The sequence below is a fragment of the Belonocnema kinseyi genome, chromosome 1, assembly GCF_010883055.1.
Source record: "Belonocnema kinseyi isolate 2016_QV_RU_SX_M_011 chromosome 1, B_treatae_v1, whole genome shotgun sequence".
In the NCBI taxonomy this organism is placed as follows: Eukaryota; Metazoa; Arthropoda; class Insecta; order Hymenoptera; family Cynipidae; genus Belonocnema; species Belonocnema kinseyi.
Genome location: NC_046657.1, coordinates 26581324 through 26599592, shown reverse-complemented (window position 1 = coordinate 26599592; position 18269 = coordinate 26581324). Strand labels below are relative to the sequence as shown.

Here is an 18269-nt window from a genome sequence, read left to right as displayed (position 1 = left end):
TGCTTTAATCTCTTTTTAAGTGTTCTGTACAAAATAAGGTTTGAAAAAAAAAAATCGTTACCAATTTTCCCAGCATTCTTAAGACAATTTTTTCATTATCTTCAAACTTTAAAAATCTTTAAATAGCTTCAAAATTTTGTTGAAATCTTTTCAAATTTTAAATTATTTTCGATTTTTTTTCACTTCTAAATTTCTTTTTATTAAAATTTTCCATAAGACTTAATCAATCCTGCAAAAATATATATCTTTAAAGTTTTCTATTTTTCGATAAAATTTTGGAAATATTGTAAAATTTTCTTAAATATTGTCTTAACATTAACTTTCTAATATAAAAAACCATTTTTAATTATTTGAAATATTTTAAACTTAGAAATTATTTTTGAAATTCTTTCAAAACTTCTGAATATCGTTCAAATGAGTCGACTTTTTCCTACCATTACAAAATTTAAAAAAATGAAAAAATATTTTTTAAAAAGTGCAAATAAAACCTGCAAAATTTTCAAAAATGCCTGAAAATCTTCCAGATTATTTTTTTTACAATTTTGGAAATCTGTTTAAATCTTTTTAAAAATGGAATTTGCAACTAAAAAAAGAGTGCAACCATAAATAAAATAGTTTAATTTTAAGTTTAAAAATCAATCTTTGAAACAAAAAAAAAAATGAATTTTCAACTGAAAATATTTCAATTTGTAATCAAATTAATTTTTAAAATCTGAACAAACTTCACTGGATTCAGTAACTTTAAGATAAGCTTACAAAAATTCAAAAGAATTCAAAAGAATTGGATGAAATTCCCAAGAAATCAAAGCGAGGTTAAATAAGATTTCAACAATATTTTAATTATTCTATACTGATTTCCTGAAGATTTCAATAATTTCATAAATATTACCGCATATTTAAAAAATAGTTCGCAAAGATTTAAAAAGAATTCTCAAACATTAAAAAATATAAACAAATACTTCAAAAAGATTGTAAATATTTTATAAAGATTTCAATGATTTCCCAAATATTTTAAAGATTTGTAAAGATTTCACAAATACATCAATTAATTTTTAAAGATTTCAAAGGTTTCGGATATATTTAAAAGACTTCAGAAAGACTTGAATTAATTTGTAAAGTTTTATCTATGATTTCAATGATTTTCGAAATATTTCAAAACTTTTGTATAGATTAAAAATATTTCATAAAGGCATCAATTAATTTTTACATTTTTGTTTTGTGGTGTCTCAAAAAATGTTTTTTTTTTAAATTTAGGTTTTAATTTGGAATTTTAAAAAATCCTTTATGACACAATAAATCACAAACCGAGCACAATTTAGCACAATATTTTTTAATAAACAAAACTTGGTGATGGCTCCAAACAAAATTTTATTATTTGATCTCAAATTTAAGTTTTTTTTGTTTAGAAAAAAATTAGACAGTACAATAGAGAGAGAGAAACTAGCATACTTTAGCACAAATTTTCTTTTTTGACAAAAATGGCGGTGTCACCTTCTTAAAAAATTTGTAAATATATTTATAGAAAAAACATTATGTAACTTTCCCAAAATAAAACTAGACGTGCAAACCTGAATATTTAGAAATCAAATATAATTGGATATCAAATTATAGTTGTTAATATTCAGTGAAAAAAAAATTATAGGTATTTAGCAGGGTCATTATAGCAAATTAGGAGACGGCCACTTAAGGCCTTAAAGGGTCGAAGGCATTTAAATGTCTAAGCCCTACTAAGCGAGGATTGGCACTGAACAGTTCGCAATAAAATTTTATAGGACCTTTAGTTGCAAATTTAGGATTTCTAAATTTTACAGAATTCGAAGCATTCAAATAGATTTTAAGGTCATCGCCTGGACAAATGCCTGAATCGCATCTGTCTACCTGGTAAGTATACCCCCACCATTGCATCCAGCGCGTTACCCCTCGCTTGTTTGTTCTCGCCTGGAATTATATCTTCGAAGTCTGGCGTATCTGACAGATTTAGGGTGAAACTTGTAAACAGAAATTGTACATTTAATTTTTCGGATTCACAAAAATAAAATTAAGCTGTTGTCCCTTTTGGTTCCACTTTAGAAATTTCCCATGGAGTTTATCACTATAAAATTCGAAGATTACAAAAAATACTTAATTAAAATTAAAATGTTGGATCTGTTTGAGCTGTAAATTCAAGTATATTTATAAATTTACTTTTTCTTTTTTTAACTTATACTTTGATGTTAAAAAGTCAAACTGATTTTTTTTCGATAAAAATTCAAATATTTTGTTTTTAATTCGTATGTTTAATTTAAAAACTCATCTGGTTTCAAAGAAATTGCATTTTTCTTGGATAAATATTGAACTTTATTTGTTTAATATTCGTCTTTTTAGTTAGAAAATTCATTTCTTTTATAAATAATGCACACCACACACTCAACATTAATTTGGTTGCTAATTTGTTTATTGTTAGTTGAAAAGTCGTTATTCTTTTATTTTTTTGTTGAATTATATTTTTTTTATTTTCGCACTTTTTTCAGTTAAAAATCCCATTATTTGGTTAAAACTTCGTGTATTAAAAAGTCTTTTTTCTTGGTAGAAGATTATTCTTTTTATTGGAAACTTCACATACATATTTATATTTAACTATTTGGTTAAAAATTAAATTGAAAATTTACATTTTCATTCAAATTCTATATTTCCGAATAAAAAGATTGACCATTTTATATAAACCCCGTCATTAGTCTTAAAAGTGTTTTTGAAAAGATTGAACCAGATTTCCAAAATTGTAAAAAAATAATCTAGAAGATTTTCAGACATTTAAATTTGTTTATGTTTTATTAAAAATTGTAAGAAAAAGTATAATCATTTAAAACGATATTCAGAAGTTTTGATAGAATGTCAAAAATAATTCAAAAGTTAAAAAGATTCCAAAGAATTGGAACTAAAATGATATACGATAATTTCATTAAGATTCATATGAAAATTAAAAATGGATTTTTATCTTAGAAAATTAATTTGAAGAGAATATTTAAGAAGATTTCAAAATATTTCCAAAATTTTAAACAAAAATTAGAAACTTTTAAGGTATTTTTTGTTATTTTGTAGGATTGACTAAGAGTTCTATGAAAAATTTAAATAAATTTAAGAGATATTCAGAAATGAACAAAATAATAATTCAACATTTAGAAAGATTCCAAACAAATTTTAACGAAAATGTAGATTTTTGACGCTTTTAAAACAAAAGTTTGAGGCTATTTAATGATTTTTAAGCTTGAAGATAATGAAAAAATTTTCTTAAGATTTCTGGGAAAATTTGCAATGCTTTTTTTATTTTAAAAAATATTTTTTACATGATAATTAAAAAAATTTTAAGCAAAAACAAATTTGGAAGTATAAATAAATAATGAACACTTATTGCTTTAGAAAAGGTTCAATTAGGTTAAAAGATATTTAGGAGTTTTTAAGAGATTCGAAAACAAAATATACACAAGATTCCTGTAAAATTTTTTATGATTTTTCTTTTTTAAAAAATAATTTTAAAAGAATATGTAACAAGATTTCAAAATAAATTTTGATGTATAAATAACAATTGAACAATTACTAAATTGTGAGACCTTTAAATAAAAATAATTTAACTTCTAATTTTAAAAGTCTTAATTAAAAAAATTGTAATCTTTCAAGGTTTGATGCTTTTCACTGAAAATTGCTTTAAATGATAAAATTAAAAAATTCTAAATTGTTTAATTCATTCTTTAATTTAGAACATGAAAAATTATAACGTGAATTTCTTTTTTTAACTTTCGATCTGTACAATTTATGTACATTTTATTTTGTTTATTTCGCAATTTACCGATATTTATTTCAAAAGTGGTAAATTAAAAATGATGCTTTATTTTTAAAAATTAATTTTAATAGTATATTTAAAAAGATTTCCAAAATTGTCAGAAAATAATATGCAAGATTTTAACGCATTATTTTAGTTTTGCAGGATTTATTAAAAGTTTTAGGGAAAAATCGAATGATATAAAAAGTTGTTTAGAGGTTTCAAAAGAATTTCAAAAATAATAACAAATTTTAAAATATTCCATAAAATGTTAACCAAAATTTAGGTTTTGGAAGATTTTGAAACTTTTTAAGCCGTAATTTAAGTACGGCTTCTAACATAAATCCTTTATTAGTTTTAAAGAAAATAGAAGGGAATTTTTCTGTTCGAGTGGTGCATTATTATCAATTTTGAATTTTTCATTATTTTCGGTACGATCAAATTTGGAATGTTCAACTTTTCGACAAAATTAAAAAAGTTGTTATCATAATCTTGTGGGGCTTTCCATAATCAAAGTTTTTCTTCTCCTGAATTTTCTTCATATCATGCGTTGTTTAGCCTAAAATGTTCATTTTAGTTTGTTTTTTTGGATTTTGAAAATGCTATAACTCTAGTAATTTTTGATTTTTCGAAAAAAGTCATTAGGATAAATTGCTAAATTTTTTGTATACTATGAATTACTGTACCGAACCTAGATAACGTAAAATATTGAAATGTTCAATAAACTAACTTACACCGCCATCTGTTAGACACTTATGAATCTTGTAAATAAAAACATTTAATTTGCAATACAAATTTTTTGAGGTAATTCATCAAGATAAAAAGCATCTTATCATTTAAGTTGGACCAAATTACACACATCATACAACATTTCATCATGATCGGTTAAGTAGTTTCGGAGTTTAGTGGCGACAAACATCGTGACACGAGATTTTTAAATATATATGGATTTGAAATTATTAAACTAAATTCGAATTTCAAAATATTGTACAGTGAGGCTGATTTAATGTTCATATTAATGATCATATTAATTGTTAAAATATAACAATAGGAAAAATAGTTTTGACTGCAAATTTAGCTATCCTATAAAGTTGCAATTTCTTCTTTTTTACATGAAATTTCCTTTTCCTTTGGAATGATAAATTACTTTTTTAACTAAAATTTCTTCTTTTTAGGATCAGTATAAATGTCACCCCCCCCCCCCCTCTACTTTCCTTTAATAATAACGAAAAATGTAATAGATGATATTTTAAACAAGAGAAGATTTTTAATTTAAATCAAAAGCAACTGAATATAATAAAAAATAACCCATTTTTAATTTAAAAAAAGTTAAAACCTTACTCAAAGCAGATGATTCTTCAACCAAACAGTTATTTGCATTTTTAATCAAAAGATAAGCTTTCAGTAAAGTAGTTCATTTTTCAATAGAATAGTTATGCAAATAGTTACCAAAACGCATTAATTTTGATTAATTAAATTAAGTTGACAAACGTAATTGTTTTAACAATTTATTATTTATAATAATATTCGCTTCAAATAAACCTAGAAAGTCGGAGATTTTGCTAATATTTTCCCCTTAAAATTCCAATGAAGTAATAATTAAATCAAGATGACAAACATAATTGTTTAAACAATTTATTATTTATAATAAGATCCTCTTAGAATAATGCTAAAAAGTCTAAGTTTTTTCTAATATTTTCCACTTTCAAATTCTATTGAGGTTATAATTAAATCAAGTTAACAAACATAATTGTTTAAACAATTTATTATTTATAATAAGATCCTCTTAGAATAATGCTAAAAAGTTTAAGTTTTTTCTAATATTTTCCACTTTCAAATTCTATTGAGGTTATAATTAAATCAAGTTAACAAACATAATTGTTTAAACAATTTTTTAATTAGAATACTATTCTATTAGAATAATGCGAGAAAGTCGGAGTGTTTTCTAATATTTTTCACTTCAAATTCTAATGATGATATACTTGAATCAAGATAACAAACATAATTGTTTAAACAATTTATTATTTATAATAAGATCCTCTTAGAATAATGCTAAAAAGTCGAAGTTTTTTCTAATATTTTCCACTTTCAGTCCATTTCCAAATTCTATTGAGGTTATAATTAAATCAAGTTAACAAACATAATTGTTTAAACAATTTATTAATTAGAATACTATTCTTTTAGAATAATGCTAGAAAGTCCGAGTTTTTTCTAATATTTTCAGCTTTTCTTTTACTTTTGCCATTATAATTATATTATATTTTATATTATATAATTATAATTATATTTTGCAATGCTCTAATTTGAAGAAGGAATCAACCAATTAAAATTTTTTATAAAATTATATCATTTTATGCAATTACAGTTGAAAGCATTAAAATTTGACAGATTACAAGTTTTTTAATTAACACTTTTTAACTAGAAGTTAAATTATTTTTATTTTTAATTGTCAAAAATTAATAATTGTTTAATTGTTGTTTATACATCAAAATTTGTTTTGAAATCTTGTTAAATATTAAACAAAAACATTTTTTTAAAAGAAAAATCATTAATATTTTTTACAGCAATTTTAAGTATATTTTGTTATTATATTTTGTAAAAAATAAGTTTCAAAGCAAAAATATAATAAAAGATGTCCACAGAAATCTTCAGAACCTTTTTTTATTATCTTCAAACTTTAAAAATCTTTAATCCTTAACCAAACCTGCAAAATAAAAAAAAAATCCCTTAAAATTTTCTAATTTTTGTATAAAATTTTGTAAATCTTTAGAATTCTTAAATATTCTCTTAAAACTAATTTTCTAAGAAAAAAAAAACATTTTTAATTTCCATAGGAATCTTAATAAATTTTTCGTATATAATTTTATTTTTAATTATTTGGAATCTTTTCAACTTTTGAATTATTATTGAAATTCTTTCAAAACTTATGAATATCGTTTAAAATGATTCGACTTTCACTCGGAAATAAGAATTTTCAATAAAAATGTAAATTTTTAATTCAAGAAAATAGTTTAATTTTCCACCAAATAGATGAATATCAATATTTACGTGAAGTTTCCATCAAGAAGAATAACCTTCTACCTAGTGAAAATGTAAATAAAATAGTTAAGTTTAAAAATCATTAAAAAACGATTTTTCAACTAAAAATATTTAAATTTGAAACCAAATCTATTTTTAACTACAAAATTGAATTTTGATCTAAGAAGATTAAGTTTCAACCAAAACGCAACGAATTTTCTACAAACTAGTTACATTTTTCTCGGAACAAATTAATTTCGAACTAAGAAAATTAAACTTCAACCATGATTATTTTTCTACTAAAAAAGACGAATAAGCTTTTAGCTAAAAATTTTTTTTTATGAAAAAAAGAACGAATTTTTATCAAAATAGTACACTTTTCCACTAAAAGACATCAATTTGAATCAGACAGATGCCTTCATAATCAAAAATGCAATTTCTACGAAACTAGGGTAGTATTTAAATTAAACAAATTAAACACAAAATAGTTGAATATTTATATAAAAAAAAAATTCAGTCTGACTTTTTAACATTAAAGTATAAGTTTTAAAAAAGTGAATCTATAAATGTGCTTGAATTTACAACCTAAAGAGACCAAACATTTTCATTTTTATCAAAGATTTTTTGCAATCTTCGAATTTGAGTGTAATAAATTCCATGGGAAATTTCTAAAGTGGAGAAAAAAGGGACAACAGCTTAATTTTATTGTGGGGACTCCAGAAAATAAAATTTACAATTCCTGCTTACAAGGTCCAGTTTAAATACGTCAGGTGCGCCAGCATTCTAAGATATAATCCCATGCGAGAACAAGCAAGCGAGGGGTAAAGCGCTAGATGAAATGGTGGGGGTATACTTAGCAGGTAGGCGGATGCTTAATAGGTCAAAATGTGAGTTGGGCTTCGGCGGATTTCACTATGATTTTATTTTAGGTCCCCAAGGTAACGATGGTAGACCCGGTCAACCTGGACGACCAGGTGATAGAGGCGAACCCGGTAGACCAGGTAAGGCATTATGAAAATGCAATCAAAAATGTTTGTTTGAATCAAACAACAACATTTCTTTGAATTTATGTACAAATCTTCTGCTTCAATTAAAAAGAGTTTATTTAATTTTTATAAATGGAAAATATTTGCCTGATTAATTGAAGAAAATCATTTGCTTAGTTCAATTTGTTTAATTCAGGTAAAAAAATGGTCTAAAATCTTTTTATTTTGCTGTGAAGGACGCGCTTTTTTTAAATTGAATGCATAAATAAATTTTTAATAATGAATCATCATTGCAGAATTGATCAAATTAATTTGAAGATAAAAAAATAGTCTTTTAGAGTCAAGAGTAAAATAATTATTTGAGTTTACTCTTTATAAATAAATTATTGCTTTCAAGTTCTAAATAAGGAATATCTTTGTCAAAAATGTAAATTTTAAATAATTCATAATGTTCTTGGTACTTTAAGATTATTATAGCTATAAAAAATTTATTTGCCAATTTATTTAAAATAACCGCGTGATGAACATCCAATGAGGCTGCTGGCGTAACGCATGCGCAGTACGATTAAGGAGCCGAATTTGAGAGCACTAATCGGCTCTGATTTACTGAAAAACTAAAAATTAATTAAAAAATGGACTCAATAAGTCTGATGTTGGAACTACTTGAATTTTGAGGCTCTACCTTGGATATAATTTCAAATTTTGCAAAAAGTATTTTTTCTGACCTCCTTTCTTTAGAAAGATGATTTCTAAGATCGATGTTTCTTTATCAATTGTAATTATCGCTGTATACTAAACGCAGGAACACTGAAATATATTCAATTCAAATCGCTAACTCTGGTTCATTTCTAATTATTTTAGTTTATTTCGACATATTAACGACATGGACATAGACTGTAGTAAAGTTGTCGTAAAGATGTCGTAAAGATGTCAAGATGTCGCAAAAAATGTCGTAAAGATGTCGTGAAGACGTCGCCAAATTTTGTGCCCAATGAGCAACGATCATTACAACAAAAAACAACATTTTAAATATTATTGAGTTCATAAATCATTTTTAAAAAGAATGTATAATTTTGAGGTTAGGGAAAAATAAAATTTACCTCGCTTGAACAAAATCTATAAGTGATTTTTAAAAACCGAATTCAATATGAACGAGAAAATAGTTAAATTTGTTACAAAAATATAAATATTTAAGTAATATGATAAAAAAATTCAAATCGAATAGTTGAATTTTTGGATAAAAAATAAATGCCCAACCAAAAAACAATGATTTTTGAATGTAATAGTAAATTTTTCAAGTTAAGAGATGAATTTTCTACCAAATTGAAGAATCTTCAACCAATCAAATAACTTTTAAACAAAATTGTTGAATCTTCTATAAAGTAGATTAATTATTAAGCGAAAGAGATAGATTTTCAATAAAAAATGTAATAATTTGCATTCTAACCAAAATATATTTTAATTTTTAATAGAAACTGTTGAATTTAACTAAAAAAGATCACTTTTCAAGAAAATAGTTGACTTTTAAACTCAAAAGGATATTTTTTAACAAAGCAGAGTTATTTTTAAGTGAATAGTTAAATTCTGAACCAAATAAAAAAATTAATTTGAAAAAAATGGATTTTCACCAAAGAGATGAAACAAGCATAGTTAAATTTTGGTTGAAAAAATGAATTTTTAACCACAAAACAACGATTTAAAAAAATTAAATTTTTAATTCAACACCGTTGAATTTAATCAAAAAGACCAATTTAATTTTTAATTTAATTTAATTTAATTTAATTTAATTCACCCGAAAAAGACGCATTTTCAACCAAAAAAATAGTTGAAAATAAAAGAATTATTTTTTACAAAGGACAAAAAAAATTCAACGATTTGGTCTTCAACCAAAGAGATTAATTTTCCACTAAAATGTGAATTTTCAAGTGATTTGGACAATTCTTTAATTGAAAGATATATTTTCCATACAAAAATTAAGGGTTTTTCAACCATATAGTTAATTTTCCAACCAAAGAGATGAATTTTCATTTAACATGAATTTTCATTCCAAAAAATTACTCTCAACAAAATTGTTGAATTTTTTACAAATTAAATGAACTTTTTCCATATTCCCCTGACAGTGAAAGGTCTAATTAAAATAAGCACAATTAATTTTTTCACGATTTTAAACGTAATTGTTTATTATTTTCAAATAATTTTTGTTTAAATCAGAATTCTGAAAAATGTACAAACTTTAAAAACGCCCTCGTCGTTTAAAAACATCCCTTAAGAAGGTTTGCAGTAAAAACGATAAAAAAAATGTAATAAATTTGAAGTCCAACAACGGTACATTTTTTTTGGCTTGGTATCACAATCGATTGTCCCTGCTGGAATTAAAAATATAGAGATCCTATCTTTTTGAATACTTTTGAATCTTTATGATAGAAAGAGTTAGAGAAGATTTGTCCCATTCTACATCTTTTAATCCAAATTCACGTCTATCTTTTTCAAACCCGTCTTTTCTATCTCTTTCTATCCTTTATCTATCCACATCAATCTTTTTCTATCCCCCTGTCAATCTTTATTTCCATCTACCCATTTCAAATTCTTCTTTTTTATCTGATCCTATCCTTTAGCTATTCATCTTCCCACTGGGCACCAAATTTAGCGACGTCTTTACGACATCGTTACGACATATTTACGACAACTTTACGACATCCTATGTCCATGTCGTTAAGGTGTCTTTACGATATCGTAAATGAGTCGTATGATCTGACGATGTCTTTACGACATCGCAAAGACGACGAAACGACATGGACATAGGATGTCGTAAAGTTGTCGTAAAGATGTCGTAACGATGTCGTAAAGACGTCACCAAATCTTGTGCCCACTGGGTTAATATTTTCTATCTCTTTTAATCTAAATTCCTGTCTATCTTTGTCAATACCCTCTTCTATACTTCACCCTACTCTTTTTCTATCCACGTCAATCTTTGCCTATCTCTTTGTCAATCTAAATTTACGTCTATCTTTTTCAATCCTTCAACTTGAACTGGCTTAGTTAAATTTTCAGTTAAAAATTAAATCTTTAACCAAAGAATTGCGATTTTTCAATAAAGTAGTTAATTTATCAACCAAAGAGATGAATTTGCAACTAAAATGAAATATTTCCAACCTAAAAGAACAACTTTTTAACCAAATTGTTGAACTATCTATAAAATGTATTAGCTGGTAGTTCAACCAATAAATATCAATTTTTCATGAAAATAGTCGAATCCTCAACCAAAAAGACGAATTTTTAATTCAACAGTTGAATTTCCAACTAAAAAGGGAATTTTTAAATAAAATTGTTTAATTTTCAAGACAGTTGATTAGTTTTTAACTAAACAGTTGAATATTAAACTAAAAACATGATTTTTTAACTACGTAGGTTAATTTTTTAATAAAAAAGATTAATTTTCAATCGGATACCTGAATTTTTAACTAGAAATGAAAATTTTCTAAACAACAATGGAACAGTTGAATTAAACATTTTTTAAATTATTTTTTAACAAAAAAAAAATCTCAATTAAATAGTTTCATTTTCCATCAGATTCTTGAATTTTCAAGTAAAAAATGTATTTTCAACGAAAAAGGGTACTTGTTAACAAAATTGTTTAATTTTCAATACAGTAGATTAGTTTTTAACTTAAAAGTTGAATCTTCAACCAAAAACATGAATTTTTAACTAAAAAGGTTATTTTTTTAATCTAAAAAGACGAATTTTCAACCAGATAGTTGAATTTTTAACTAGAAATGATAAAATTTTAAACAACAATGAAATAATTGAATAAATTTTTGTTTAAATTATGAAAAAGACGATTATTTAACTAAATAGTTTTATTGTCTATCTCTACCAGATTGTTGAATTTTCAAGCCAAAAAGAATAATTTTCAACAAAAAACATGGTTTTTTAATTAAAAAGATTAATTGTTACTGGAAAAGGCAAATATTCGACAAAATAGTACAATTTTTAACAAATCAGATTAATTTTTGACCAAAAAAATTAATTTTCACCGACAAATGCAAATTTTCAACCAATAGTTGAATTCTCCACTAAAAAAATGGCAGAGTTTACATTTTCATTTAGAAAAAGTTTTTTTTTTACCGAAAAAAAATAATTTACAACAAAATAATTAAATGTTGAAATGCAAATTTATTTGATACAGTTAATTTTTTTAGTTTAAAACTAATGTTAAGAACCAAAGATTAATTTTTTGACGAAAAAGAAGAATTTTTCACAAAACAGTTGACTTTTTAGCCAGAATGAATAACTTTTTAACAAAATTGTTTATTTTTCAACAAAGTAGATTCATTTTTATCTAAATAATTAAATTATCCACCGAAAAAATGAATTTTTAACCAAGAAGATTAATTTTTTACGGAATAAAGACAAATTTTCAACCAAAAGATGAATTTTAAACTAAAATGATAACATTTTCGCTACTAAAAAATAAATTTTCAGTAAAAAATTTTTTAAAAGTGGTTTTTTCAAATAAATACTTAATTTTTCAACTCAAGAGATAATCTTTTAACTCAAATAAAAAATCTTCAATCAAAAGAATAACTTTGTAAGAAAATTGTTTAATTTTCAACCAAGTAGCTTAATTTTCTATTGTAAAAGGTGAATATTCAAACAAATAGTTAAATTAAAAAAAAATTCTATCAGAAATGAATTAGTTACATTTTCTATTGATTAAAGTTAATTTGTTATCAAATTAAAAATTAATTTTTAAAATAATGGTTAAATTTACAACCAAATAGACGAATTTCCAACTAAATTAAAGAAACACCTACTATTAAAAAATAAATTATAATTTATAACAAAAGATTGAAAAAACAGGTTTTACTACTAAATAATTAATTTTTCAACAATATAGATAGACTTTCAACAAAAATAAAGAATCTTCAAGCAAAAAAATCACTTTTTAAAAAAATTGTTTATTTTCAACAAAGATTAATTTTCATCCAAATATGAAATTAAATTTTCCACTAAAAACATGATCTTTCAATCAAGAATCTTAATTTTGTACATAAAAAGGCGTCTTTTCAAACAACTAGTTAAATTTTCAATTGAAATTTTTTTTTAAACAACAATCAATTAGTTACAATTTTTATTTAAAAAATTAAATATTTAACAAAACAAAAACGAATTTTCAACAAAATGGTTACATATTAAACGAAAGAGATGAATTCTCATTTTGTGACAAAAAACAAAATTCATTTGTTGATAAGTAGTGAAGTTTTTAATTTGTTTATAATAATTGTTTATAAAACGAAAATTTATAATTCTTTCATAAAATATCATAAGCGAAGGGTTTTTACAAACTATTTAAAATTGATTCCATTGAAAAAACGAAATCTTTCAGTAGTAAATTAAATAAAATCTGTGTTTTTTAAACAAATTCATTTAAACAATTAACAATTGGTATCAGATATTAAAAAATTATACATATTATTTATCGCATATAATTTTTAAAATTATTTTGGTAAAAGGACAAAGTATTTAAAGGGCAAAATGTTTAAGATATGCATTTGTTTATTCAATTTGTTTCAAAAAATATCATTTACTTTGGAAAACACATGAAATACGAATCATTGTTTTTACGTATAACCAGGATAAAAAATTGAAAAATGAAGTCTCCAAGTATTTTTAATTTTGAAGCAGCACTTTCATTATTCTATAATGATATAAAAAATAATATAAGAATTATATAATAATTAAATAAATATATAAAAATTACACCATTTTTTTTTAAATGTTGTAAAAAAAGGTTGAAAAAATGGGATCCTTTATAATTTTTAGATTTAAATGTCAACTTTGTTTTTAAATGAAAAATTAGGAGACAAAAAATCAGTTCCCACTAGATTCATGTGTTAAGAAAAATGTTGTTGTCCCAATTTCGGAATTCGTATCAGTTTCGAAATATCAGTTTTTGATACAATAACTTTTTTAAATATACATACAATTGTAGTTAAAATTATTTTTTCAAAGTTATTAATATTTCAATTTTAAAAATTGAAAGCTGATTTTAAAAACCCGTAAAATTTTAATCTCAAAATTCTCGTTAAGATAGTTTACAAAATAAAAAATTTTAAATCATTTTTGGGCCTAATTTATGAAAATAAATATAAGTTTTTCTAAACAAAAGAGAAAAGAGGAAGATTTTTTTTTATTTAAAAGAAGTGTTCTATTGGGCATATGAAATACATTTTTATTTTTGTTGATATTTAAAAAAACTTTGAACTTGACAAAAAAATGGTTTACTTGTAACAAATTTAAAAATGTTTAAATTTACAAAATGTTAACCCTTCTGTGGTTGACAAAAGTAATATCCAAATTCCAAAAAATAGAAGAATAATAACAAATCAATGAAAATAGAAAGAAAAGAGAAGAAAATGAATTTTGCGCGCACCCAAAAAAAGAATTCAAAAAATTATTTTGTTTACTCCGCCCTTACGAAGGCGTGACGGAATTAATAATAATAATTAATATTATAATAACTTTGAATAAGAATAACTTTAAATTATGTTTTACAAACCATGAATTAAATATTGGTTAATATAATAAAAACATAATAAATTATTAATTTTCCAGGTCAGCCTGGATCGCATGGACAACCAGGATTATCCGGACCTCCCGGATTTTGCGAATTTTGCAATTATCCGAATGTGCAATATTCTTACAATGAAAAAGGGCCTTAATTTAGGAACATTTTCAATTAGACAATTTTTTATGAATAAAATACTCGTTCTAGACAAAAATAAATATATCCTTCTTTAATCGCCTTATATCCATAAATAACTTTCTTTAAAAAAATTATCTCCTAAAAAAATATAAAATTATAGAATTCTACATTTTCTGTGACGGTAACTCCTCTTCACCATCGTCGATACTGCAGAATTCCTCACAAATTATCGAGAGTCGGTTAGTCATTTAAAATTCCTACCTTACCAACTGCAGTAATGGTACCCACTGATAGAGCGCTCAAGTCATTGATTCCTGTCTTACCCACGAGCGGTATCCTCTCTTGATACACAGCTATCAAACTAGCAAAATCCTAAAAAATCCCGAGCATGCGTATGAATAGACTTGGTTCAATTCCGCGTTCCCCCCACCTGACAGGTGGCGCTCAGCCATTCAGTCTGAAATCAGTGATGGCCGCAGCGGGTCTCAAAATGTGTGATGTGTTCGAATCGTTCGGCAAAGTGCATATTTCCTAAAATTCTCACGAAATAATCTGGACCGTCTCAAATATCAACTGAAGGTAGGCGAATACTTCAGCCCTTAATATTCGATTTTTAAATGAACCGCCTTTTCTCCAGTTGAAAGGGAAAGTCCCGACGCTTTCGAGAAACGTCACTCCAGCGTCGCGCATTACTTTGCCCTGACACTCTGACAGCTCTCGAGATGCATATCACAAAAATAGAATTGCGTAACCGCGTCGCGTGCACACTGACCGCCTAAACGCAGTTGTCTGCGCCTATGGTCTTGTGGTTCTGCAGAAGTCGTATCGAGCCTGCGGCAGTGTCGCGGTGAACCCTCCAAGGGATTCAGTGGGGACGGCACAACTTTTCTCCACGCGTCAAAAATTTGCCGGAGGTATGTGCAGACCGGTAGGGCAGGTTAGGTGAACGTGGGCTGTGTGGGCAGCGATGTCACGATTACTGATAGTGCTGCACACACACATTCCGGGCAACTCGCTCTCGGCTTTCCGAGTCAAAGACAGAAATCATGTATGTCAAATAATCTCGAAGGTGTCTCAAATCAATCAGTTGGTACGTGTGAGGACACCTTGACATCCCGATAAGAAGGCTTGCATTAAAAAGTATTGAAAAATTGTATTCATCCAGTGTTAACGGGAGAAGTATTGAATACTTCTGAATCCCGGTTTTGTCCTTCCGCTTTGAATCTCCACAGCAGTTGAAGTTATCTCTTAAATTGAATCCCTTTCTGTACCTAGCGCTGACAATATTTTTCTGAATACCACAAAGCAACAAAAAAATACAATTTTAATCCCTTTTAATTCAGCAAACTTTGAGCCTAATGAGGATTATAAAACGAAGGATAGAAACGGTATTCTTAGGGATTCGAAATTTGATCTTCTCACTGGGTTAAAGACGTTCTTAGAATATGCCTCGATTCGGGGCTGTCAAAAAAAAAAAAAACTAATCGCTAGATTGACATCAAAGTTCGCTCTTTCTTTCACTCCTTCAATCTAACCTCGTAAAAATTTCTCCCGCCAAAATACTTTTATAGAACAACTTTAGGACTTGTGTACCCATTAACAAATAAAATCAGTAATCATCCTAAAGTTGTTTTATAGACGTATAATAAGTATTAAATTTGAATTCTACTTATATAATTTAAAATGCGCGCGCTAACAGTAACCAATCGGGTTGCCGGCGCGACGCAAGCGCAGTTCAAAAAGTTACTAAAATTGGGACCACTGTGCTAAAGACGTCCTTAAAATGTGCTTCTATGTCATCTGACTTGACATCTTTAAGACACATTCTTTGGATCCTACCCACCCTATAAGAAGGGAGAATAGAGAACATTTAATATTTTCAGATTTAAACGAAAGAGTGAGCATTTAAAAAATTTTTTAATGCGCTAATTTTCCATCGGGAGAAGTGCCCAACGCAAGAATAAGCTTATCTCCGAAGTCAATTCTTTTTTATATTTTCCACTTTTTTAATTCCTCTTAATCTCTCCACAAAATTTGGGAAATTTCTATTTTTTTTGCCATAATGGTGGTTTTATTTTAATTATAATAATTGACATTGTTAAAACAAATTATAGATTTAATAATATAATACATAATAAATTCATTTCATAATGTTGTGTAAGGTAAACAAAATTTATTTATCTTTAAAAAGAATGATAAAGATATTTTTTGACAATATTGCAAATTATTTCATATTATTATTTTATTATTATTATTATTAACATAATTATTTTGAATCGAATTAGTTTTGCGTCTTCAAAGTGATATTATTCTCTTTCTTTTCTTTCTTTTACACTCCTTCATTTTTTAAATCCTCTCAATACGCTTTCTTTACATTTTTCTAAGTCGATTAAAACGAATCTTTTAACCAATATTAATTTTTATTTGTATCAAAAAATGTTTAATTGAAACAAAAAAGATGACTTCAAGAAAATAGTTCACTTTTAAACGAAAGAGGATATTTTTTAACAATATTGTCCAATTTTTTTTACCGAAAACGATGAATTTTCAAGCAGATAGTGGTGTTTTTAAATAGAAATGATACATTTCTAAACAACAATGAAATAGTTAAATTTTGAATTTAAAAATGATTTTTTAACATTGATAAATCTTTGAATCTTTAACAAAACACATTAATTTTTAACCAAGAAGGTTAATTTCCAACAAAAATGCGTATTTTTTAACCAAATTGTTTAATTTGCAATGAAGTAGATTAATTTTCAAACAGTTGAGTTTTTCACCAAAAACAGGATTTTTTTACTAACGAGATTAATGTTTTACCGAAAAAAAAAGAAATTTCCACAAAATAGTTGATTTTTTATCTGATAAAAAATACATTTGTAACTAAATACTTAATTTTTTAGCTAAACAGATAATATTTTAACTAAAGTGAATCTGCAATCAAAAGAATAACTTTTTAACAATATTGTTTAATTTTCAACAAAATAGATTAATTTTCATCCAAATAGTTAAATTTTCAACCTAAAACATGCATTTTTAATCAAGAAGATTAATTTTCTACGAAAAAAGACAATTTTTCAACGAAATAAAAATAATAATTTTGTAACAAAATTGATTAATTTTCAATAACTTAGAATAACTTTCAACCAAAAAGATTCCTCTTTTTTCTTACCGAAAACGACGAATTTTCAACCAGATAGTTAAGTTTTTAACTAGAAGTGATACAATTCTAAAAACAATAAAATAGTTAAATTTTGAATTGAAAAAATGATTTTTTAACAACAACAAAAAACGATTTTTCAACTAAATAATTTCATTTTCTACCAGATTGTTGAATTTTCAGCCCAAAAAATTAATTTTTAATCAAGATGTGTACGTCTAACAAAATTGTTTAATTTTCAATACAGTAGATTAATTTTCAACTACACCGTTGAATCTTTAACCAAAAGCATGAATGAATGGTTTTTTTCTACTCTGGTGCAACTTTCGATGAAAGGAAATTCGCGTATTTATGGGAATTTAGATTCTGAATTTTTCTGAATTCCTCTATTCTTACCGGACAGTGGGCACAAAATCATGAACATCCCAAAAACGACCTTGGTCGTTCCTAGGACGTCCTGGGGCGTTCCTAGGACGTCCTATGCCAACACAATCAACGTTCTTAAGACGTCTAATGTCCTAAAGATTTCGTAAAGACATAGGACGTTTTTGAAACATCTTTCGCACATTAGACATCTTAAGAGCATCCTTAGGATGTCCCAAA

General features: G+C 25.5%; 2 protein-coding genes across 2 annotated transcripts in view; both read left to right on the top strand.

Annotated features, from left to right (window-relative positions):
- LOC117181651 (collagen alpha-1(IX) chain-like) overlaps nt 1-14530 on the top strand; it is a 187678-nt gene extending 173148 nt beyond the window's left edge. Inside the window, exons 15-16 of the mRNA XM_033374552.1 lie at nt 7744-7815; nt 14416-14530. Of these exons, the coding sequence (XP_033230443.1) occupies nt 7744-7815; nt 14416-14522 (179 nt within the window). The 3' untranslated portion in view covers nt 14523-14530. The remainder of the gene's footprint in view (nt 1-7743; nt 7816-14415) is intronic.
- A 438-nt stretch (nt 14531-14968) lies between these two features.
- The window catches only part of LOC117172120 (dystrobrevin beta), an 83402-nt gene continuing 80101 nt past the window's right edge, over nt 14969-18269 (top strand). Inside the window, exon 1 of the mRNA XM_033359951.1 lies at nt 14969-15085. The gene's annotated coding sequence lies outside the window, so the exon portion shown is untranslated. The remainder of the gene's footprint in view (nt 15086-18269) is intronic.